The sequence below is a fragment of the Scomber japonicus genome, chromosome 24 (genome assembly GCF_027409825.1).
Source record: "Scomber japonicus isolate fScoJap1 chromosome 24, fScoJap1.pri, whole genome shotgun sequence".
Taxonomy (NCBI): Eukaryota; Metazoa; Chordata; class Actinopteri; order Scombriformes; family Scombridae; genus Scomber; species Scomber japonicus.
In genome coordinates this window covers 4735839-4760539 of record NC_070601.1, presented here as the reverse complement: position 1 = coordinate 4760539, position 24701 = coordinate 4735839, and the positions used below count along the sequence as shown (strand labels likewise).

At 38.8% G+C, this 24701-nt stretch overlaps 1 protein-coding gene across 6 annotated transcripts in view; it reads left to right on the top strand.

Moving 5' to 3' along the window:
• LOC128354104 (abl interactor 2-like) overlaps positions 1–18554 on the top strand; it is a 25346-nt gene extending 6792 nt beyond the window's left edge. Inside the window, exons 2-10 of one of the 6 annotated variants that reach the window (XM_053314357.1) lie at positions 1388–1555; positions 1644–1820; positions 4828–4931; positions 9077–9223; positions 11411–11532; positions 14452–14619; positions 16358–16441; positions 17501–17686; positions 18367–18554. In XM_053314357.1, coding sequence (XP_053170332.1) covers positions 1388–1555; positions 1644–1820; positions 4828–4931; positions 9077–9223; positions 11411–11532; positions 14452–14619; positions 16358–16441; positions 17501–17686; positions 18367–18542 — 1332 coding nt within the window. In that variant the 3' untranslated portion in view covers positions 18543–18554. Of the gene's footprint in view, positions 1–1387; positions 1556–1643; positions 1821–4827; positions 4932–9076; positions 9224–11407; positions 11533–14451; positions 14620–16354; positions 16442–17500; positions 17687–18366 lie in introns of all 6 variants that reach the window. The other 5 variants (XM_053314356.1, XM_053314355.1, XM_053314354.1 and 2 more) reach the window with 5 other exon arrangements.
• Positions 18555–24701: the final 6147 nt, after the last annotated feature.

Below are 24701 nucleotides of genomic sequence, written 5' to 3'. Positions count from 1 at the left end.
CTCCTCTCACTCTCACTCTCCGCTGGCTGCAGCCGTAATACCTGAGACTCACTTCACCTGCTGCTGTTTTTACTTCCTGTTTGTTTTTTACCTGACACATTTTAACGCAGCAGGATGTTTACTTTACCTTTCCTTAAACCAGAGTCAACATTTAGTGAGTCAGTGTCACAGCAAAGTAAAATAGTGGTTTTATTTAAATGCAGCAGGAAGGAAGGGAGGAAGGAAAGGAAGGAAGAAGGAAGGAAGGAAAGGAGGGAGAAAGGAAAGGAAGAAGGAAGGGAGGGAAGAAGGAAGAAAAGGAGGGAGGAAGGGAGGGAAGAAGGAAGAAAAGGAGGGAGGAAGGAAGGAAGGAAGGAAGGAAAGGAGGGAGGAAGAAGGAAGAAAGGAAAGGAGGGAGGAAAGTAAGGGAGGGAGGAAGGAAGACGGAAGGAAAGGAGGGAGGGAGGAAGGGAGTGAGGAAAGGAGGGAGGAAGGAAGAAGGAAGGAAAGGAGGGAGGAAGGAAGGGAGGGAGGAAGGAAGGAAGGAAAGGAGGGGAGGAGGAAGCGAGGAAAGGAAAAGAGGAAGGGAGGAAGTAAAGGATGGAGGGAGGAAGGAAGTGTTGAATTAATGCCGTTAAATAGATTTAAATGTCATCATGCTTCGTTCGAGCACTTTTCTTTAGGTTTCCTTGTAAGCTTTCTCATCAGTGAAGAGAATAAATACTTAATGTCTGCATATGCTTCACACACAGATGGTATTTCCAAAAATGTCCTGGAGCAAGCTGAACAAATTTCACTCTTCTTCTTCTTCTTCTTCTTCAGCGTCTGTTACTCAGGAAACGCTTCATCTGCACACCATAAACATAAAAATCCATCTTTTATATCAGTTCTTTCAAAAGGTTAAATTAAGGCTGCTCAATTAATCGAAATTTGATCGGGATTGTAATTTAGGGGTCAAACGATCTCAAAACTAATAAAATCGATTTTTAATGAGATAGCGCACAATAACAAAGGTTTTATTTTGAAAAGCTTAGACAGGAAGCCGCTGCAGCTCTGTTAGTTTTAACTGTAAGTAAAAGTGCAGAGTTTCCAGCCTGCAGTAAACTCTACAAAGCTGAGTTTACTGACTAATTATTAAAAACCAGGATGTGATGCGTGAACTATCGTCATGGTAACTCGCTCAGCTCTAATATCTCTGCACATGTTCTGCTGTATGTTGCTTTAAGCAGCAGATTGGAGAGAAAATTAATTAAGCTGAATTGACAAGAAATGTCCAATAAACGCAGCATGGTGGCCTTTTGATAGAATGCAGCTCTAAGTTACTTCCACATTGGCCTCATTTCAGAGGACCAGAACTCCCCGCCTGGTTAAATATCTCTTTTCTTCTTCTTCTCTTCTTTCCCTCCAGTCTCCAGACAAGCAGAGGGCGCTGGAGGAGACCAAAAACTACACTACCCAGTCTCTGGCCAGCGTAGCCTACCTGATAAACACACTCGCCAACAATGTGCTGCAGATGCTGGACATCCAGGCCTCGCAGCTCCGCCGCATGGAGTCGTCCATCAACCACATCTCACAGGTACGACGCACCAGCTAGACGAAAAATAAAGTCATAAGTCATAACGAGCGGAGCGACGACGAGGTTAAATGAATCTCTTTGTCTTCAGACGGTGGACATCCACAAAGAGAAGGTGGCGAGGCGGGAGATCGGCATCCTCACCACCAACAAGAACACGTCCCGCACACACAAGATCATCGCGCCGGCCAATCCGGAGCGGCCGGTGCGCTACATCCGCAAACCCATCGACTACAGTCTGCTGGACGACATGGGGCACGGAGTCAAGGTAAGGGGGGGGGGGGGGCCCAGTCAGCCTCTTTTTTAACCCTTACATCCTGTTAGGGCTGGGCAATCGAAAAATAATCCACACCGACATTTAGAAACTCTAATCGACTTAATCTTGCTCATATAAATTAATCGTGGTGTTGACTGTTACCATGACAACAAAGGTTGCATATCTTTAAGGAATTTGAAAAACTTGTCTCCAGTGATCATTTGAACCCAAACCATGATCTTTACATAGTTCTAATCAAGTAAACAAGACATTAACCACAGCATCACACCTTAACCCTCCTGTTGTCCTCGAGTCAAGGGAGGAAGGGAGGAACGAAAGGAAGAAGGAAAGGAAGGGAGGAAGAGGGAAGGAAGGAAAGGAGGTAGGAAAGGAGGGAGGAAGGTAGGAAGGAAGGAAGGAAAGGAAGGAAGGAAGGAGGGAGGGAGGGAAGCGAGGAAAGGAAAGACGGGAGGAAGGAGAGGAAGGGAGGAAGGTAGAGGAGGAAAGAAAGAGAAAAGGAGGGAGGGAAGGAAGGAAGGAAGGAAGGAAGGAAGGAACAGTCAAAACAGACGGGGTCAATTTGATCCGGGAGGACGACACGAAGGTTAAAACATCATTATTTTCACTCCCTAAAGATCCTCGTGTGAGGGCAGCAGTGGAAAATACTAAACTAAAGAAACTGAAAAATACATCATAGTTCATCGAGGTTAAAAGTTCTATTAATGGTGATTTAGATTTTTGCTATAATCGCCCAGCCCTACTTCCTGTTCATATACTGACTCATCATCAGTGTTTAGACCAATTCACATTCATTAATTCCCCATTAGTCTTTAATGAAGAGTGTATTCTATGTATTTATGGGGAAAAAAGACATTTAAAATCACTATTTTATAGAATATAAAGAATACAGCTATGTGTTTGAATGCTGATTTTTGAATTTTGTGTTAAAAACAAGTCAAATTTGGACATTTTGATACACGAGAATGTGTATCAGCTGTACAAAAAGTTTAAAAAAAGTTTTATTTCCATTTTTGTATATTTTTGTATATTCAGGGTCACATTAGGAGAAGTCCACCTAGAGGAAATGAGTATTGGGTGTTTTTACAGCTCTTAAATGTAAAAAAAAAAAATGACCTGGCCTCTAAAAATGAGTCAAATTAAAGATCGAAGAAGAAAAAAATGTCACTTTTTTAAAATTTACTCACAACTCTGAGATGTTTCCTGTGTTTATATATTTAATATGTGATTTATCCGCTACAGAGAGTTGAATTAAAGCGCTTTATTCTCTGTAGAAAATCTGCCAGGAAGGACTTTTATAGGTCAAAGCCGTCATGATTAGGTTTCAAGTAATATAAGAAAAAAATCGATGACTCAGCCTTTTTTTTTTTTTTTTTCACGTACAGTTGGAAATTAATGTCACCCAGGATATAAATTCAACCCAAATATAAAGTCTGGATGTTGTAAATCTGTTAACAGCTTCCTGTCCAAATGACTTGTTTTTAATTTAATAAAACAGTGAATGTGTGTCTCTCTCTTTCTCTCTCTCTCTTTCTTTCTTTCTCTCTCTCTCTCTCTCTCTCTCTCCTCCAACAAAGACCAGCTTGTTTCAAACCTTTGCAAATATTCCTCACATCTCCACACTGAGCCATTGTTTCCTGTGACTCTCACCAGCTTTATGTAAAACATGCATGAGTAATTGCTGGGGGTTTTTTTTGTTTTTTTTAATCTTTTCTCTCCTTCGTCACGCACACTAACGCTCTGATTTCTTCTCTTTTCTCTCTTTCTGCTCGCCTAATTCTTTTATCTTAATAATCAACCGTAGTGGTTGCAAAGGTTTAAGGTAAGACTTTTAAAAGCAGGAGCATTAAAAGGATAGAGGAGTGTTTTTATTTATTATTTATGATGAAGTTTTGTGTTGTGATTTGCTGTGAGAGTTTTTGTTTTGTTGTTTATTGTTGGTGTTTGTTGTCATTTAAAAAAAAAAAAATAGTATTTAAGAGTTAAAGGAGACATTTTGGGAAATATGCTCATTCGCTTCCAATCAATATGAAACTGAATCCAGGATGCACAGGTTATTATAGCTTATCATAATTTATTTATTTATACAGGTTAAAGTGCTTCACAGTTGATTGACATGTTGTTAATATGACAGAAGAAGTGTAGACTGAGGACAACATGAAGAAAAATGAAGAACAAGCAATTATTTCTATTATCGATCCATCTGCCAGTGATTTACTCTATTAGTTAAATCTGTAAAATGTCAGTAAGGTTTGATAAATGACTTATAATTTTCCAAAATCAAAGGTGAACTCCTCCTATATATTATTTTATTCTGCTGACAGTCTAAAATCTGAATATATTGACTTTACTGTCATGTTTTACATTAAAAAGCTTTAAATTAACATATTTGAGAAGCTGGAACCAGAAAATATTTGGCGTTTTTTTTTGCATTAAAAATGACTCAAACTGCAGCTTTTATTCAAATGTTAGATTTATATTGTAGTTTAATGAGTGTTTCATATTCAGTTATGTGTTAGGTTTGAATCCAGCTTCATATTGAAGAAACAGATATCGATGAATAATTGTTAAGTCTGTGTTAACGTCATAAAAGTGTTTATAATGTTTATATGACTGGTTTTGTTCGCCTGACTGTCCAAAATCTGAATATATTCAGTTTATTATCATGTTTTACATAGAAAAGCTTAAAATCAACACATTTGAGACGCTGGAACCAGAAAATATTTGTTATTTGGCTTTTTTTGCATTAAAACTGACTCAAACTGTTGCAGCAAAAACCTCATTTTGTAGTTTTATGGAGGTTTTATATTCAGTAATGTGTTGGATAAGGATTCAGCTTCATATTGAGGAGACAAATATGAATGAAAGCGAATATTCAGAGTTCCCTAAAATGTCAAATGGATCCTTTTTTAAAGTTTACTGTTAAAGTTTTTAAATCTTCCAGCTGCAGAATAAATAAATAATAAATAATAATCTCTTCCCTCCCGTCCGTCCCCCGCAGGCCAGCGCTCAGAACATGAAGGCCGGAGGAGGCGCCCTCCCTCGCACCAACCCCCCCACACAGAAGCCCCCCAGCCCGCCCATGTCGGGGAAAGGGACCCTCGGGTATGTAACCAGGCGAACCGCGAGGACGCCGAGTCGTCAGAGTGTCCGTCAGAGTCCGAGCGCGGCCGCTGCAGTTTGACTTAACGGAGAAGCCCCTCAGACGAGCTCCCAGTTACTCCCAATTTCATCATCAGTGGTTTTAATTAGAGTCCTCGGGCGGGTTTAACGTACCAGTCAGTGCCGGCTCACATCACACTGGTTATCTTTAGTCTTCTGTGCTAGTGGAGGCTACCTGTTTCTAAAGAAGCTTCTACACCGAAGTCATATAAAAGAAAGATTTTAACATTAAACTGAACGCTGAAATATGACTCAAACATAACTTAAATGTCATTTTAACCCTCCTGTTGTCCTCTACTCAAGGAAGAGAGGGAGGGAGGGAGGGAGGAAGGAAAGGAGGGAGGAAGAAGGAAAGAAAGGAGGGAGGGAGGCAGGAAGGAAGGAGGAAAGGAGGGAGGGAGTAAGGGAGGAAAAGAAAGAAGGAAGGGAGGAAGGGAAGGAAGGAAGGGAGGAAGGAAAGAGGGAAGGAAGGAAGGACAGGTGGGAGGAAGGAAGGAAGGAAGGAAAGGAGGGAGGGAGGAAGGAAGGTAGGAGGGAGGGAGGGAGGAAACAAGGAAGGACCGAAGGAAGGAATGAAGGGAGGAAAGAAGGAACAGTCAAAACAGACGGGGTCAATTTGACCCGGGAGGACGACAGGAGGGTTAAAGCTCAGGTTAAGACTCTTCCTCTTATTTGATCTAGCAAAGTGGAGACAGTAAAACTCATTCAACCAAAAAAGATAATAATAAGATAATAGGAAATTAAATATAGTATCTGTATGTGACAGATTTTCAAAATAATACATGATGATTTTTACTGCTGTACTTTAATAAATAAATATAGCCAGTAGTTTTTCTTCATTAAATAAATCAAAGAATTAGTAAAAATGTTGATATAAGTAAATGAGATGATAGATATTGGATCCAAGCTGTTGAATATTCGGTGCCATTAATGCACAATTAAGGCAGCTTAAAAATAAAACCCATCTTGCCTGTTTGCTTCTCTTCTAAACACTTTATTTATGCATTAAGATGTCTCGAGTGTATTGTAAGAAGCACTGGAGGCTTTTTAATGCAAATAGAAATAATAAATAATTGAAATGAAAGGAGCCGACTTCGCCTACAGATTTTAGTCCAATGTGCCGACATCAGCTTTTATATATGCGTCCAGTCTGCAGCCCACATGACTTACATTTCTTTTGCATTGTGGGAAAAAACACCGACTAGAGTAACGTCCGCTTAAAACAAGACCCTGACAGATTTCAGCGGGCAGTCTGATGAAATAAAAAGGTTTTAATAAAGGTTTAATTGGGTGTGGAAGCTCCGTATGTTGAGACAGGTGGTGCAGGTGGGGAACCTTTTTTTTTTTAAATTGGCATTTATCTAATGCCAGAGCACAGGAGGGACGTTAATACAAAGGTCACAGTGAGGAATTCAGCAGGTACTAATCATGGTGGGACGTCACCAGCAGCTGTCAGTGTTACGTTTATCACTTTCTGTGCTTTTAAACTGTTCATTTAAATGTTTTTTTTAGGTTATTTGTCGTAGTTGGGTCAGATTTTGTTCTTAAATACTGAAAGTCGAAGCTCTGAAATCCAGTTCAAGCATTCCTGACATGCATGTTTATAAAAGGAAAAGCACAGGTGTGATTATTTCTATTCTTTAAAATGTCAAATCAATGTTTCCCACTACCTAAATTCTCTTATTTTTGACCCAAAAATATTGAGTTTAAAGCCATAAGGGACTAAAGAAACCTGAAATTATTCACATTTTATAAGCTGGAATCAGAACATTTGAACTTTTTTGCTTGTAAAAAGTGACTCAAAACTATTAGTCAATTTACTAATCAATTGATTCTGCTACTTTTCAATAACACTTGTGCTTTTCCCTCCACAAGAAGTCAGAATATCTGCAGTGGAGGAGTTTATTACAGCCAGATGTTTTATTTACTGATATTTGCTCATTACAGATAAATCAGTGTCAGTGTTGGATAAGAAGAAATATGCTGTGTTTGAGGTTTTTTAAGGTTGAATATACAGATATGTGTCTTAAATCTACTTTCAATCAGACTCTTAGTTCTTAAATGGTCAAACTAGACAGAAGAGATACATGAGCAGCGTCTGGTGATTAATGTGAGGTTATTTCTCTCTGATTGCACGTGTGTCCCTCTGTGCCGGTGACGAGGTCGACTGTAATTGTTTCTTCAGAGAGCTTTTTGATGTTGTGTGTCCCCGTGTGTGTGTGTGTGTGTGTGTGTGTGTGTGTGTGTGTGTCTCACTGTTAAAAGTGTCTCTTATCCCACAGGAGCTCAGCTAGTGCAGCACGTACATGTTGTGTGTCTCATCCTCACTCTTGGGACTTTCCTGGGCGTCACAGTGCTGTGTGTGTTTCTGGTGAAGTGTGTGTGTGTGTGTCCACCCCCTCCTCCAGTCCCCACACTCCCATGATGCCCTTCAAAATTGTCTCTCTGTGTGTGAGTTTGTGGGTGATTGAGTGTGTCCGCCTCTTCTTAATGGCCTTCAGAGGTGTATGTGTGTGTGTATCAGTGTGTGTGTGCGTGTGTGTGTCCGTCCCTTCAAGACGCATGCCAGTCAACCATAGCGCCTCCAACCCTCCATGATGCACCTCCAGCCGCAGCCTGCGAGGCTACGGGCGGACATCCTACTTATTATTTTAATCTCTCTTCTGTTATTCAACTTCCTTTTTTTCCCCTTTATTTATTTATTTATTTATTTATTCTTTTTATTTATTTATTTACTTTCACTTGTGTGTGTTTGTGACCCAGCTCGCCCACTCCTGGCTGCCCCATATTTCCTCATAGCAACGTTTCGCCATGGCAACAGTGCTCAGAGATGGGTCACCCCCTCACTGTGTCAGCTGGGATATTTACATGCCAGACAGTACATCTTTTTCTCTTTTTTTCTTTTTTTTTTTTTCTTTTCAGGCCCACAGATCAATAAATCTCAAGGTTATGTTTTCTGTCCCCCTGTTTTATAAATATATAAAGAATTAAAACAAAGTGAGGACATCGTCAGGACAACTCTGCTGTCGGCTTAAAAACCTGCTTCAGATACTTTTAAAGGACTTTAATGTAAATAGTGTAGCTATATTTTTGATATATTAGATTATCAGTGTGCAAAAAACAAGCAAGTTTGGTTTTTATATCTTAAAAGACTCATTGTGGCATTATTATATATTTAAAAAAGTAGTATTTTGAGCTCAGATTTTCTTAATTACACTAAATATGAAATAAACAAGCTCATATTTTAGTGATAAATTACTCTTTATTGCTAAATTCTGTAATTCAAGTATTAAATCTGAAATTTAAAACTGCTTTACTGACCTGTATGAACATCTAAGTAGCTGTAATTATCATGCAACAGTTATTTTTCATTATCAATTATTATTTTTTTGCTTAATTTATGAATTGTTTTATCCATAAAATGTCAGAAAATAGATCCTAAAGCTCAATTTTAGGCATTTAAATAGTTTGTTTTGTCCATTTTTTAAAATCATACTAGTCAATAAATAATAAGTGTTGACATTTTGAAGCAGGAACCAGTAACTGTTTTGACTTAATTGGCAATTATCACTAAATATCATTACCGATAACATTCTCTGTCAATCAAGTGATTTATTTAATAGACTGAAAGTGACAGCCGACTGATCTGAGCTGCTGAATATAAACCAGAGAGACACTTTGATCCTTTTTTAATTCACCTGAATTAACTTTTATAAATCTCACTGAAGTTTACATCAAATCAGTTAGTTGTCTTTAAGAAGAATTCATCCATTAAATAATAATGATAATTATTATAATAATAATAATAATAATAATAATAATAATGAAAGATGAGGTTTGGTTTTTATTGGACAGCAGCGTCATCGTGTCGTCCTGACTCCGCCCACCAGCCCCGATGTTCCTCCACCTGTCATTCCCCATTTTTTAAGTTTGCACTTGTTTGTTTCTTGCTCTCCTCCCCCCTCCCCCCCTTCCCCCTACACTTCTCTGTGGATGCCCCCTCCCCCTCCCCCCTCTTCTACCTCCTCCTCCCCTCTACCTCCTTCGACTCCTGTCCTCCTGACCCCCCCCCCCCCCTCCTCTCGCAGGCGCCACTCCCCCTATCGGACGCTTGAGCCGGTGCGTCCGCCCGTTGTCCCTAACGACTACGTCTCGAGCCCGACGCGCAACATGGCGCCCCCCCAGCAGAGCCCTGCACGCACTGCATCTGTTAATCAGAGGAACCGCACGTACAGGTACCCCCTCCCCACCTCCCAGCATGCCTCTCTCTCTACACTTCAGAAACACGCCCCCCCTCCCCTCCTACACTCCTACACTCCTTCCCCCCTCCTCCTCTTCTTCTTCTTCTTCTTCTCTTACACTTGAACAACGAGACAGCTTCTAAACATTTCTTCTTCTTCTTCTTCTTCTCCTCGTGGAATCACTTTTACTCCACTTCCACTTTTTTTTTTTTTTTTTGTGCAACAGTTTATTTTTCCTGTGTCCCCCTCCTCGCTGCACACCGCGAGGGCGAGGTGGAGACTCAGAGCTGTATTTAGCGTGGCTAGACGCAGGTTCCTATGGTAATAGTCATTAAATAGGCAGCGTCGCCCCCTCAGCCCTGTCAACCCGATGTCAGCTCATCTCCCAAGACGAGCCTCTTTCATCCCGAGCAACCAGAGATATTCATAGATTCCCCTTCTCCGTCTGCCGAGAGAGAGAGAGAGGAGTAAAATCAGGAATCGGAGGGGAAAAGAGGGAGGGGTGGCATGGAAAGTTTCGTCACTGCGGCCCCATCTGTTCCACTCATGTGCAGCAGTTAAACCCAATTTTTTTTATATATATTTTTTTTTTTAAATAAAGTTTCCCCCCCGACTCTACTCTCAGCACAAATCTTTTTTTTTTCTTTCTTTCTTTCTTTTCTTTATAAATCTGCACCACTCCATCCACACAGCTCATCATCTTCATCTCTCAGCCATGCGCTCTTCTTCCTGTCTTTAAAAAAAAAAAAGAAAAAGAAAAGAAAGTCCAGCTCTTCCTCCTCCTTTTCTTCTTCATGTGTCGTGTGTCTTTCGTCTCGTGTCGCCCGCTGCGTCACCTGTGTTTGTCACTTGTGTGTGTGTGTGTGTGCGTGAGTGTGTGTGTATGTATGTGTGTGTGTGTGTGTGTGTGTGTGTCTTTGGTTGGACTTCCCAAAGCTGCTTTCTCCTCTTTTTTATCAGTGTGGTCATTTCAAAACACATCAATGCTCTTGAGGGTGCCGCTTTATTCATTTTGAGTTACTGTGAGTGTCAAGTTTACCTGAAGTGTGTCGCTGTGTTGGAAGAAAGAAAAGTTATTATTATTATTATTATTATTATTATTATACATTATTATACAGTATTTGCTGCTTTAATAGAAATAGTGTTTTATTACTGCAGCCTGTTTCCACCACAGAAACTTTTCCTACGTTACGACCACAGACTTAATTTAGCTCTTCTGCCAGTTTCCAAAAAGCTGCCACTAGAATCAATATTTGGTCAAGAGTCAGACATTTCTTGTAGTTTATTGATTTTAAAATCCAATTTATGATGTTTGCTTGACTAACTAGTATGAAAATAAATAGGAGTGGGTGTGAAACTTGCTTATAAAGTTGCTGTTATTTAAAAAATGATCAATTTTATGGGGCAGAAACACAAACACTTCCTGTAACTAACACAGGGTCCCTGTTGAAATGTTTTAAAATGTGTTGAATTGTAGAAGTTAAGTCATTATTATCGTTATATTTCTGATTATTTTATGTAAACCAACCCATCAACTTATTAATTAAAGTTAAAAAAAAAAATCAGCAGTTGGAACTATAATGAAACTAATCATTAGTTACAGTCCTATATTAGTCCCATTTCAACCCACTACAATAGTAATATCTTGCTTTTGCATTATTATCATCATTATTATAATATATATTTCAGCAATGGTATTATTTTTTACTTTTTAGAGGTTTAAAAATGTCTTAAAAGTCATTAAATGTGTTGTTTAAAATGTGCAGATACCCTGTAATAAGTCAAAAAGAGCTGTTTGTTTATTGACCATAGAAACCAATTCATAAAGTTTGCATAACATAACATAAGAAGAGCCATCCTAAAATTATGTTATCTGACTAATTTGACTAGTTTATAGTAGTTTGAATGTGGTGGAAACACAAACATTTACTGCAACTAATTAGTTAAGAAGTTAAAAAGTTTAAGGTAGAAACATTCGGCAAAAAGCTGATGTACTGTATTATACTTTTAAATTAGTAAAGCTGAAGTTTAGTCACGGATTTCCTCCTCCTCTACTCTGAAGTGTGTGTGTGTGTGACCTGCAGTGTGTGACGGACAGTGAGTGTGTGTAAGTGTGTGTGTGTGTGTGTGTGTGTTGTGTGTGTTTCGGTCTGACGTGTTTTGCTGCCCTGCCACCAGCAGTGGGAGCAGCGGAGGCAGCCATCCCAGCAGCAGCCGCAGCAGCAGCCGGGAGAACAGCGGCAGCGGCAGCGTTGGCGTGCCCATCGCCGTGCCGACCCCGGCCCCGCCCAACGCCTTCCCAGGTAAAACTATCCACTTCCTGTCTTTCTTTTTTTTTTTCTTTCTCCTCTCATAGAGTCACGACGGCTGCCTGAAATCAAACTAACTTGACTAATCTTTGTTGGGAGTCCAGGATTTCTACATGAGACTCTGAAAATAATCGTTTTGAATTAAAATGCGACGCTCTGGACTCCTCTCTTCTTTTCTCACTCTTATCTTGACCTCCCCTCACCTTTCTTTTCTCCTCCTCTTTTAACCCCCCCTCCTCCTCACCTCCGACACCTCAGTCTCCATCTCTGCCCCAGCCAACCCAGCTAAACCTCCCCCCAACACTGCCACCTCCGCCACCACCCCCGGTGCCCCCACCTCCGCCCTAGACGGCCCCCCACAGGCCCCCAACCCCCCCGTAGAGATCCCGCCTGTGCCCCCTCCCCCTCCCCAGCTCCCCGCCTCTGCGGCCCCCACCGGCACAGGCCCCGCTCCTTACGGCAACCCTGCACAAGGTGAGTGTGACCCGGCAGGGGGGGAAAGCTCACCCGGTCCTCTGCACACCTTTCCATCCCAACCCCGACCCCCCCCCCCCCCCCACCCACCCACCCATCGCCCGCCACCCTCCACCCCTCAGACATGCATCCTCCTGCTTGTAAGACCCAGATGTGTTCGTCCACTGATGTGTCGTCATCCAGCTGTGTCGTCTCGCTGCTCACCGGCTCCACCTGCTGCTCACTGAGAGTTTCACTGGTTTATCTCAAACACAGTGAATCATGTCCAAGTCACATCTTAAGATTCTTCTTCTTCTTCTTCTTCTCCTTCACCTTCTTTTTCTCCTTCTCCCTCTTCCTTCTTCTTTTTTTCCTCCTCCTCATTCTTCATATTCTTCCATTGTTTCTTCTCCATTTTTTTCTCCTTCTTGGTTCTTTTTTCCTTCTCCTGCTGCTCCTCCTCTTCATTCTTCTTCTTCCATTGTTTCTCCTCTTCATTTTTCTTCTTCTCTTCCTCCTCCTTCTTTTTCTCCTTCTCCCTCTTTCTGTTCTCCTTCTTCTCCTCCTCTTCCTCCTTCTTCTTCTCCTCCTTCTTGTTCTTTTTTTCATTCTCCTCCTGCTGCTCCTCTTCATTCTTCTTCTTCTTCCATTGTTTCTTCCCCTCTTCATTTTCTTCTGCTCCTCGTCCTTCTCCTATTTCTTCTTCTTCTTCTTCTTCTTCTTCTTCTTCTTCTTCTTCTTCTTCTTCTTCTTCTTCTTCTTTTCCTTTTTCTTCTTCTCTTTCTCCTCCTCTTCCCACTGCTAGTCCTCTACCTTCTTCTCCTCTTTGATCTTTTTCTCCTTCCTTCTTCTTCCTATTATCTTTATTATTCTTCTCCTCTTCATTCCTCTTCTTCTTCATAGTTTTAATTTGGGTACATTGTTAGTAGTTCTTAATTTATGAAGGTGTGATTTGTTGGCAGATTTAAGTTTAAAGTAAAACATCAGACTTTAGTTTAGCTCATCTAAACTCGACCTGTCTCCATCTCTGTTTGGAGAAGTTTATTCAAACCTGTCGCACCTTTTAGATCTGGTCATCTGGATGAGAGATCTAAAAATCAGAGCTTTATATAGTTTATTTGAGTAAGTTTTATATTCTTAATTATAACTTAAGGAAGTAGACTGAGCTTCAGATTCCCCCCTACATTGATCTGTGCTTCATATTCAGACATGTCCACCTCTCAATGGCCGCACATGTTTTATAAAAAAATGTAAATAAAAACATTGTGCTGAATCTCTATCTACAATTCAAAGGAGGGAAAAAAAATGCTTTTGGCAAATCTTAATTCCCACCTTTCTTCTGTATAAACATTCGAGTGTTAGAAATTCATCGTGGGGGGAAAAAAAACCCGTCATTGAGAACATTTATCCCAAACTGTCGAGAACATCACATGTCTGGATTAAACGCAGCCACAAGTCTGGCCGACGTGCAGCTTCTTCTCATCTGCCGCCCACCTCAGACTTTTTCCATTATCCCGCCACTCCTCCTCCTCCTCCTCCTCTTCCTCCTCTTCCTCCTCCTGCTGCTTCTGCTGGATCTCTCCGCCGCTCCTCATCCTTCACAGCATCTCATCAGCCGCCCGTGTCTGTTGCCGCCGCTCTGATGTATAAATGCATGAGCTGTGTGTGTGTGTGTGTGTGGTGGTTTTTTATATTTAATTCAGCTTTTTTCTTTGTTGTTTCTGCCAGTTTAAGTTCTGATGATTAACGCTATTAGACGAATGCTAATAGTGATGAATTATGGGAACGTTTCGCCTCAAAAAAAAAGATTTACTAAGGGAGAAGATGAGTTTAGGAATCTTTTGAAGTTGGTTTCTTTACTTGGGTTTTCTATATTAAAGCCACACAGTCATTTAGTCTTTGACATAATTAATATTAACTAATCTTTTTCAACATTTAGAGGCTATTTTTACACTATCTGTAAGCAATTATCAGCATTTATGTTTATTTAGAGTATATGCAGGAGAAAATGTGTATATTGTAAGTATTAAGAGACTTCATTTATAACGAAGCATTGAATAAAACCTGACTAGAGCACCTTTTCATTACAAGTTAGTGCAATTAAAAAAAAAGACTAATAGAAATGAGAAAAGTGACCAAAAAACAACAATAGATAAAATAAACAAATAATTAAATTGATAAAAGGCAGTAAAACATGAAAATAAAGAGAAAACTATGATAAATCTTAATTAATGGCTATAAAATCCTTTTTTAATAAAGCACCAGGCTATAAAACGCTGTTAATAAAGTATTATTACAGTTACCAGGTTTAATTACATGTAAAAGCAATAAAAGATAAGCTTCCTCAAGGCTAAATAAACTAGATGTTTCTGATTAAGAGACCAGAGGGGAGAGAAATGAATCCTCCTCCTGCTCTTTGTTTCTAACTCTCTGCTGCCCCCCGGTGGCGTCTCCTCTCAGGTGCTCCTCCTCAGTTCTACAGCATGAACCGCCCGGCGCAGCAGCCTCCGAGCCAGCAGGTGGGAGGCTCGCTGCCGTACCGCCGACCCTCGTCTGTCACCGGGCAACCCAACATGCCACACAACCAGAGCCAGCTCAACGGAGGACCCCACTTCGCCCAGAACCAAGGTACCCCAGCTGTCACTCATATTACTGTTTATTAAATGGAAATAAAAGAGTTTAAGGCCTCAGTGGTCATGAAGCAGAGGTTATACACTTTTAACCATAATCTATTTAAGTGTTTTCTGTGTTTTTGCATTTATTGACTGTTTAAAAAAGGCAGATTTAAATGTGTTATTGACTTTATTTAGATTTTTAAAGTCAAATAAAACACAAATTGGATGCAGTTGAACAACAAATCTTTACTCATTGCTAATAATCCAAAATAAAAAACGTCCTCCATTCAGGAAAATCATGAACAACCAATTTTGATGGACACATGTTGCTTGAACCTTCATTAGAAACACATAAGGAGCCTTTTAAAACCAAACACGATGGCTCGTTTTGCTCGTTAAGACCAGAACTGTGAATATATTTTAATTGATTCATAATTTTCCAGCATCCCACTGAGACTCATCCGGTTAACCAATTAATTTCAAGCCTTAGATCGTCCTCTACTGCCCCAGTTTAACAGTGTTCCTGATTTAAAGGCGGTCCGGCTTCTCTCCCGGCCCCTTTTTTTAGATTTTTCAGAGAGAGCAGCTGTTTTGTGTTTCTGCATCTTTTATTTAAAGATGTCTGTCTGGTTTTGTGCTCTGTCGTTTCTCATCAGTCTAACTGCCTTCACTGCACTACACTCGGCTTTTCTCTCTTTTCACTGCAGTTTGCTGTGTTTCATCCTCAGTTTATCTGCAGTTTATTCTGTTACATGCTCAGTGTATTATATATATATATATATATATATATATATATATAAATGTAAAGTAATTAAGGGCCCCAATTAACAAAGTGGACGTAATTAAACAGCTTTTTTGTCCCATAAATAGTCCAAAATACAAAAATACTCTCATAAAAGACTAAAAAAAGCAGCACATATTCACATTTAACACTTGAACCAATTAATTTATAGCATTTTTTAATAAGATTTTAAAATGACTTGATTATTAAAAGTGTTTTATGTCATTGTAAATTACATTTTTTGAGTGTTTGGGTTGTTATTGGGACAAAAAAAGACATTTAAGACTAAATGTTGTGCTGTAGGAATATGTGATGACAGGTTTTGTCACATTCTGGCATTTTAAAGACAAAACAATGAATCAGTTAATCCAAAAAAATAAAATAGTCAGTAGATCCACTGAAAGTTCAAAATGATTACCGGTAGTTGCAGCTCAAATGTATGAGTTGTGCAGTCAAGATAAACATACTTTATTAAATAATAGCACTAAAGTTAGTTTTAGGCCTTGACCACATGTGAAACTGATATTTTCCTCCTCTTTTGAAAAATATTGACCACCTTTCTACAAAATATCTTCATACCCCCAAGAGTGAGAAATGACGACAAACCAAGCCTGTCAGACCAGTAGGTGGCGACAAAGTCTAGACAGAAACCAGAGTTTGGATCTATTAGACTTATAAGTGTGGATGTGGTGTTAGAATAAATAATATATTCTTTTAATTTAAGGACTTTATGGGTATAAAAACTAATTTCTCAGGTGTGTGCTTTGCTAAAATCATCATGTTTCATTGATGCTGCTCTGTTCTTCTTCATGTTCGTTAATTCTCTTCTCGTTTATTCTAACCTGGCTGTCTCTGCTCTCCCTCCCTCTCTCTCTCGCTCTCTCTCTCTCCGTCTCTCCCTCTCTCTCTCTCTCTCTCTCCCCGCCCTCCTCCTCCGTCTCCGTGTACTGACACTGCTTGGTGATAGCAGGTCCGCTCGCGCCCCCTCCCCCCTCCATGCAGATCACCCCTCAGCTGCCTCTGATGGGCTTTGTGGCCCGAGTTCAGGAGACTAGTAAGTAGCTCCATCGCTCCATCGCTCCCTCACTCCCTCGCTCCCCTCTGCATGACCGCCATTCATTTAACTTACACTCCCCTTACAGTTATTATCAGAGATGTGATCAACCTGCAACATCAGCTGCCTCATGGAGCTTTTATGCATGTGATGTTGAGAAAAATGGGTCAACCAATGTTAAGTTTAAGCAATAATAATTAGTCATTTTGAAAGCTTCATATTGTGTTTTATGACTTAATTGGCATTTATGGAGCAGGGATATATGTTTGTCTGATATGCACTGTTACTTTATTATATAGGCAGCATTTTATGTATATTATAGTGTATATATTTTAATCTTAATTCAAGTTTAATGTGTCTATATATGTGTTTTTATTATTTATAGTAATTTATAATTATTAAATTCCCAGTTAAGTTCAGTTTTCCAGTCATTTTATACATTAAATATAGTTAAACTGTAAAATATCATGCCTGCATTACTTATCTTTGTCACAAGTGTTTGATAACCACATGCCAAAAAACTGTGCTTTTTTATGTACATATTCTGGATATAGAAGATTATCAATATTGGATTTTTGTTTTAACTCCCCAATAACAGATATCGGCCCCAAAAATCCAATATCGGTCCCTAATACTTACTTTTCTTGTCTGCATGTTAGAGCATGTGTTGATTTTTAGCTGAGTGGAAAGTAATAGCAGTTCCCCTTGGCAGCAAATGTTGATGGTTGATTGATAATTGAAAATATAATATGTATAAAAAAAGAAGAGTAAAGAATGAAGCATGTTTATATTTCTGTGTGATTTGTGTCTCTGATTTCTCTCCGATGTCGACCATCATGTTCCTTTCTCACCTGTCGTATCACAGCTCCTCGTCCGTGCTGTGCTGTGTTCATCCTCGTTCCTTTTTAATGGAAAATAAACAGTCCTAAAAATCTAAATGCATGGAGTCTCCCTCTCTCTAATGCATGGGAATGCCAGTCCGTCATTTCAGCTCCTGATTTAAAGTCTTTGCTTCTCTGATTGTGTTATTATTCTTCTCTCCTTCCCGATAACTTGTAGTCTCAGACGTGCCGCCCCCGCCTCCGCCCTCAGACGAGCCGGTGTTTGAGGAGCCCACACCTCCTCCTCCGCCGCCGGAGGACTACGAAGACGAGGAGGACGAGGAGGAGTCAGCGGTGGTGGAGTACAGCGACCCCTACGCAGAGGAGGACCCTCCCTGGGCCCCACGCAGCTACCTGGAGAAAGGTTTGTGTGTCTGATGCAGAGAGAGTGATTCTTATAGACAACAGCTGGATGTAAACTAGAATACAGAGAATTTAAGAGGTTAAAATGTACTTTTTCTCAAATATTTGGGTCTTCTGTCCTCCACTTACTGATTCAATTCTCATCAAATTGAACACATTTTTTCTGAGGTTACTTCTGAAAACACAGGAAGTGACTTATTTTCATCAAATCTGCAAAACTTTTCAGACAAAATTATACATTTGCAACCCTGAAAACACCTCAAATCAAGCTTAGACCTCCAAAATCTGTTTTTCTGCACATTGTGTCTATTTTTCCTGTGATTTCACTCCTTTCATACTTCATGAAATCACATAACAAGTAAAACACATCAAACACAATTAAACCCAGAGAATAAAAGTGAGTCTTTAAAATGTTTTTTAGAAGTGATAACAGACTCAGCCTGTCCTATACAACACTATAAAACATTATATTAATATTGATAAAAGCTGATGATGATGTATCTTATTTCTATTTTTGTAAATTGTGGGTCACATTAGGAAAAGTCCAGCTAAAAGAAAAGAGTATATGGTGTTTTTCCTGCAAATTTGACCCAGATTAGACATGTAGGTGGAAAAAACCCTGCATTTAACATATTTATTATCCTCTTTCTTTCTTTTTTTAACGCTCCCTCTCTCCGGCAGTGGTGGCCATCTACGACTACGCCCGAGACAAAGAGGACGAGCTTTCGTTCCAGGAGGGCGCCATCATCTACGTGATCAAGAAGAACGACGACGGCTGGTACGAGGGCGTGATGAACAGCACCACGGGCCTCTTCCCCGGAAACTACGTCGAGTCCATCATGCACTACGCCGACTGAACAATCCCCACCTACCCCCACCCGTCACCTCTTCTCTTTCACCGCGAGCAGGACGAGGAAGAGGAGCGATTTGAGAGTTTATTTGATGAGGGGAAAGTGAAGTGAGAGTGGAGGGGAGGGATGGAGGGGAGCCAAGGGTTAAAGGTCAAAGACTTTGATCAGACCGCATGATCACCTCTGGGCGAAGAGAGAAAGGCGAAACAGAGGGAGGGGTTGTTTTTTTGTTTTTTGTTTTTTGTTTTTAAGTTGCAACATGACAAACTGACGCCCGGTCATTTCTCTCGACATAGCCGCCGTTGTAAAACCAACCACTACTCTAGATATATCTCTCCCTGTAATGTTTTCTTTCTTTATTTGACTGACAACGACTGGACGGTGATGGATTTATTGTATTTTTTGAGAGTTTTTGCGTCACATAATGAGTCACTACATTGATTTTTTTTTTTTTTTTTTTGCTTCATTTTCTGTTTTTGTTCTTTTTATTTTACCAATTTGCCCTTATTGTAAAAAAAAAACAACAATATTTATTTGGATTATGTAGTGGGATACGTGTGTGAGAGAGTGAGTGAGTGTGTGTGTGTGTGTGTGTGTGTGCGTGTGTGCGCAGATTAGACGGGGCTGCTAAGAGGGATTTTTAGTTTGGAATTTTCAAAATAAGAGCTGGAGGAGAACGCCTTCATTTCTCCTGAACACTCCAGACACATTTTCTTTTCTTTTTTTTTAAGAGAAATTTACTCCTCTCTATATATTTAAAGTATAGTGCAACAACAATATCCTCAGTGGAAGTTTAAATATATATAAAATAAAATAACACTAGTTTCCAGATAATACTTGATAAAGTGTTTTTTTGGTTAGGTACCTCAGCTGGGAGTGTGCCAAAGCAGACATTTAATGAGAAAAAGCACATCGGATGTCTTAAAGCGACACACACAAGCTAGATTAAAGTGGGTCAAAAATAGACAATAGGCTTTTTTCCTTTTTCCTTTTTAAGAATTTAAAATAATTTGAGTATCAGAAACATTTGGCACTACATGAGTCGGAGGTTTTGACTTTGAAGAAGAGGCGAGTTTAGTCACTACATGCTTCATTTATTCGCTGGCCAGTGTGCTTTTTTTAATTTCTTTTTATTGACAATAATTTAACGGGTGAAGGAATCGCCATCCAGCCCTCAAATATAAGAGGAGGGAGGGAGTGAGAAAGAAAGAGAGATCCTCAATTGCACAATGACCTGGATGTTGAAGTCTTACTCTGCAGCTTCTGTCATGAATAATAGAAGTATATATTAGCTCGACCGGGCTACTCATTTTTGCAGTGTTCATATGCATTCGAGATGGAAGAATTTTCTTTTTTTTCTTTTTGGCGTTTTTATTTTTAATTTTTTTTCCAAAGGGGTCCAGAATCGAGTTTTGCTTGCAGAGCGGCAGACTGCATGTTTCGACAAGGAATTTTAAAAAAAACAAACATAAAAAGTAAACAAATCATTTCTGCTCTACTGATGATTAATTAATGTCTTAATACTTTTTAAATATGGTGTGGTTCTTGGTTTGATTTTTCTTTTTTCTTTTTTTTCTAAATAGTCACCCACAATGACGACGACTACGTTAACGACACATTTAGGTCATTTCTAAGACGCTTGTGCCATATTGAAGAAGTGTGTGTTGCTGTTCAAGAGGTTATCACTTCATTTGCAATAAATTGGCCAGAATGGAGGTGGAGGTGTGCGGGGGTCGGGTGTGGTCGTTGAATTAATCTCTTTATCCTCCCTTTATATTTTTTCAGTTTTCCTGAGTTGTTTTAAATCAAAAGCACATACATTTGTAGTAAAACAACAACAAAAAAAGGTGTAGAAGAAGAAATAAATATAAATGTGAGATGTATTATGTCCTCGAAACAGGACTTATTGAATATGAGAAGAAGCCAGCTGTCGTGTTGAAATGGTTTTAACCGTTGCAAGCCCCCATACATCTATTTAAAAAAAAAAAAAAAAAAAAAAAGATAAAAAGAAATGCCGTCAGTTTAGGAGTCATTTGTCCTCCGTACTGTTTCCAATACGCTTGGCTGTTGGGTGTTTGCGAGGGCTCAGTGCTTGTACTTATGTCAGAATCTTTATTTTCTATTTAAAAAAGGAGAAAAAGAAGAAAAAAAAAAAGAGATAATAAACAAGTGGGCCTGTATGTGAGTCTTGCATGCCATTGTTCTTATCTGTACTGGTGTCCCCAAAATTTAAAAAAAATAAAATAAGATAAAAGACCTACATGGTGAGATCACCCATTTTAAAAACACAAGCAGCCCTGCAGCTCTGACCAGGTACCACCAGCCTCATCCAAAGAGACTGTACAACTTTTACTTTGAGCCCAAGTCCGAGGAGTCGCTCTCTGACCTGAGGAGAGGAGGAGGAGGAGGAAGAGGAGGGAAGTTGCCCCAGCCTCCTCTTCACCTCCTACACCCGGGCATAAGCCGTCATTACGTCACTGATGATAAAAAATTTAAAAATCGTGTGTATATGCTGCTAGTGAATCCTGCAGACAAAGAAAAAACACCTCCCAACAGGTGACTGATGATAAATAAGACACTCCAGATGAATTTCAAAGCTTGACTCTTGTTTCATAACACTCCTATAATGACACTAAAATATTAAAAATCCCTAAATCAGGTTCTTGGTGTGCAGGATTCACAGCTCCCTGGAGTCACAGACGTCCCTCAGGATGTCAGGTTTAACAGTCCATAATGACATTGTGTTGCACAGTTAAAAGTTGAATTGCAGAAGTATCATATTTGTAAAATCATGAGAACAAAGACAATAAAATTATTAAGATTTATCTCTGTAGTAACGTCATGGTTCTTGCTTCATGTATTCAAGATGTTGAAGTTTACTATTTGGGAAAGGTAAGTCCAGTAAAAAAATTTGTTACATGCATTTATAGCTTCTTAAAATAAGTCGGGCGTCCATATGTATTATGACCATTCAAAGATCCTCTACAGATATTTTATTTTGAAGCCGATTAGCGAAACAGGATGTGGAACCAACTGTTGTCATAGAGACGTTGCCTTGACAACGAAAGGTCCGGTCAATTAACGGTGAAGTTTATAGTGTTACATCTGTGATAATCAAGAGACCCAGCCGGAATAGGAACAAGGTATTATTTATTGTATTGTATAAATAGTTTATAATGTATTTATGTTTGTGTTTAGTTTGACGTTTTTGTGATTTGTGTTATTTACGCTAATTTATTTTGTTGCAGCTCTTTCAGTGTTTTTCTGGAAGAACGGAAATGAAAGATATTCATCAACCAATAAGTCAGATAAAGCGACACTAACAGCCAACAACAGGGGGCGCTAATACGATCATTTATTTGCCAAGTGTAAAACAAAAACCAGCAAAGAAGAGTGAATGATTAATTGCTGTGATAATGGCAAGCAGAAAACGTGAGGAGGGAGGTGGATGGGAAAAGTTAAAAGCCAAGTCTCTCGAGACTGATGCATCTAAATGTAAAAATCTCACAGAGCTGTTTGGTAATATAGTCAGTATTATTATATTACTATATCAGTAATATAGTCAGTATTATTATATTACTATATCAGTAATATAGTCCTAGACGTCTACAAACACACTGAATCACCCAGCTAAAGTGTTGAGAAGCAGGTGGAAGTTGAACGGTTTAACGTCATGGTTTCTGCTTCATGTATTCAAGATGTTGAAGTTTGCTATTTGGGAAAGGTAAGTCCAGTAAAAAAGTTAGTTACATGCATTTATAGCTTCACTTTTTTTCAGGTCAGGTGTCCATATGACCATTAAAAGATCCTCTTCAGATGTGCTTTCAATAGAAGTGATGGAGGACAGAAACAGTCCTTGTTTTGTGCAAAAGTACATTAAAAAGTAGATGTGAGTGAGACTTCAGTCTGAGTTAGTCATATCAAGTAGATATCTGACACATTTACAGTCTTTTTAGCATCAAATTCCCTCTTTGTGTTTCCCTGTTGAGCTGTGGTGGAAGACTTTGGCACTAAAAAGACTAACATTGAAGTATATACTTGATTTTACTCATTTGGACGGCTGAAGCTTCACATTAGCTTCACATCAACTTTTAAATAAATGTTTTGCACAGGAGGATTTTGTCCCTATCACTTACTGTATTCTCATTAAGGGATCCTCTAATGGTCAGTATGAACAGGAGCAATGATTACAACAGGGTTCATTCAGCATTAAAACTGAAAGCAGATGGAAACAAGTAGTCTGGTTCTGTCTGTCTGTCATAAACTAAAGCTCACTATGATACATGGCGTTTAATGTTTGAGAGGCTCTCATATCTACAGGAAAAGGAGCGTTTCCCTTTTATAACAGTAACTGACAGAGTGGGGTTGAGTCCTATTTAACCACAAAAGTATCGCGAGAGTTTCACACATGTAAGCCGAAACTACTCTCAGCAGCATCGTTTACATACAAACATTAATAAATCTCAAAATAATTTAAAATATAATCAGAATCACCGTGAAAGTATTTGTCTTACTACTACTGAAGACTAAACGAGAACTGTTATGGACCGTAGTGAGAGCCAGCGGTAAGTTTTGATACTTTTTAAACTTACATGTTGAGAAAAATTATATATATATATATATATATATGTATATATATGTATATATATATATATATATATATATATATATATATATATATATATACATATATATATATATATATATATATATATATATATATATATATATATATATATATATATATATTATGGGATCTTTCCCCAACTGTAACCGAGTGTCTGAAAATAAGCAGGTCTTAACCACAGCGATGTCACATCATCATAAAATATAATTATTTTGTACAACGCGCACAATGAAGAAACGAATCTCGCGAGAGTTACGCAGATAACTGGAATCAGATAAGACCTGTTTACAAACTATACGCCTATTTCTCTCTTTATTCTCAGCGACAACTTTTACTACATTTTCACTCTCTGAAAACATTAATTAATCTCTGTATACTCGAAATATTTAATCACCATACATTTATGTGTGTTACTTCTATTGAATCCTTTACTGAAAATATAAAATGTGGATATTTTACTTTGTGTTTTGGACCGCAGTGAGAGCCAGCGGTAAGTTTTGGATGCGTTGATAAAAATTATGTTGTAGCAGCACCCTTATGTTAGTTTAGTTTCCTTTATAAAGTGACAAGTTTGGGCTTGGACAACAAGAAATGTACATTTGAAGCCTTTAACTGAATATTTGGCTGTGAACAGTTTTATAAATTGTGTTTAAGTAGTACTTATGTGATAATAAGGGGTCATAAGAGGTTTTAAAGGGATATTTGTCTCCTAAAATTAAACGCTGGAGATCACTCAATGCGCTTGGGTAACCTACAGTATGTCTATTATTTTACATTAATCAAATGTTTATTTAAGCGTTTAACCCTTGTGTCTCACTAAGGACATTTTTGGCTTCTCATTTTTTATTTTCTTGATAATTTGTCCGGTTTTTATTTTATTTAGCAGAAGAACCACTCTACAGGAAAATAGGTGATGAAGCTGTTCTCACACCAGACTCTGTGGAGAATCCCATCACCAACATAAGGTGGAAACATGGTGATAATATTGCCATGGAGTGGTATGGAGACGAGACTTCCTCCTACCGACAATTTAAAGGTACAATATAGCACACATTAGTTTGAAGTTTCTGATATATTAAAATTGAGATTTTGGTTTAAATTAGGGGTCTAAATATTTGAAGCTGTGTATTAATTGTATATCTTTTACAGTATTTAAAAGGTTTATCCCAGATTTTGGCTAACTTAAAGGATTATATCATAATACATGTTTTTTTAATGTGTTGTGTACATGGAGTATAACACATTACATTTGACCAATACAATCAACGCTAACTCTGAATCTTTACCTTAATTAAGATGTTAAGGCCTTTTTGAAGTTATACTATAAAATAAAGTGTCACTTTCATATGTTTGGGTTTGAAAAGCCTTTAGATTCATTATCTCTGTAAAACCTAATTAATACCTTAATTATATAATTACCAATGGGTAAATAAATGGAATTGGTGGGAAATCAAGACTAGACTTTTCTTTTTGTATGAACTTACCCACTCTTAAGTGATCAACACTGGAAATAAGTGTCTCTAGCTGACAACATACTG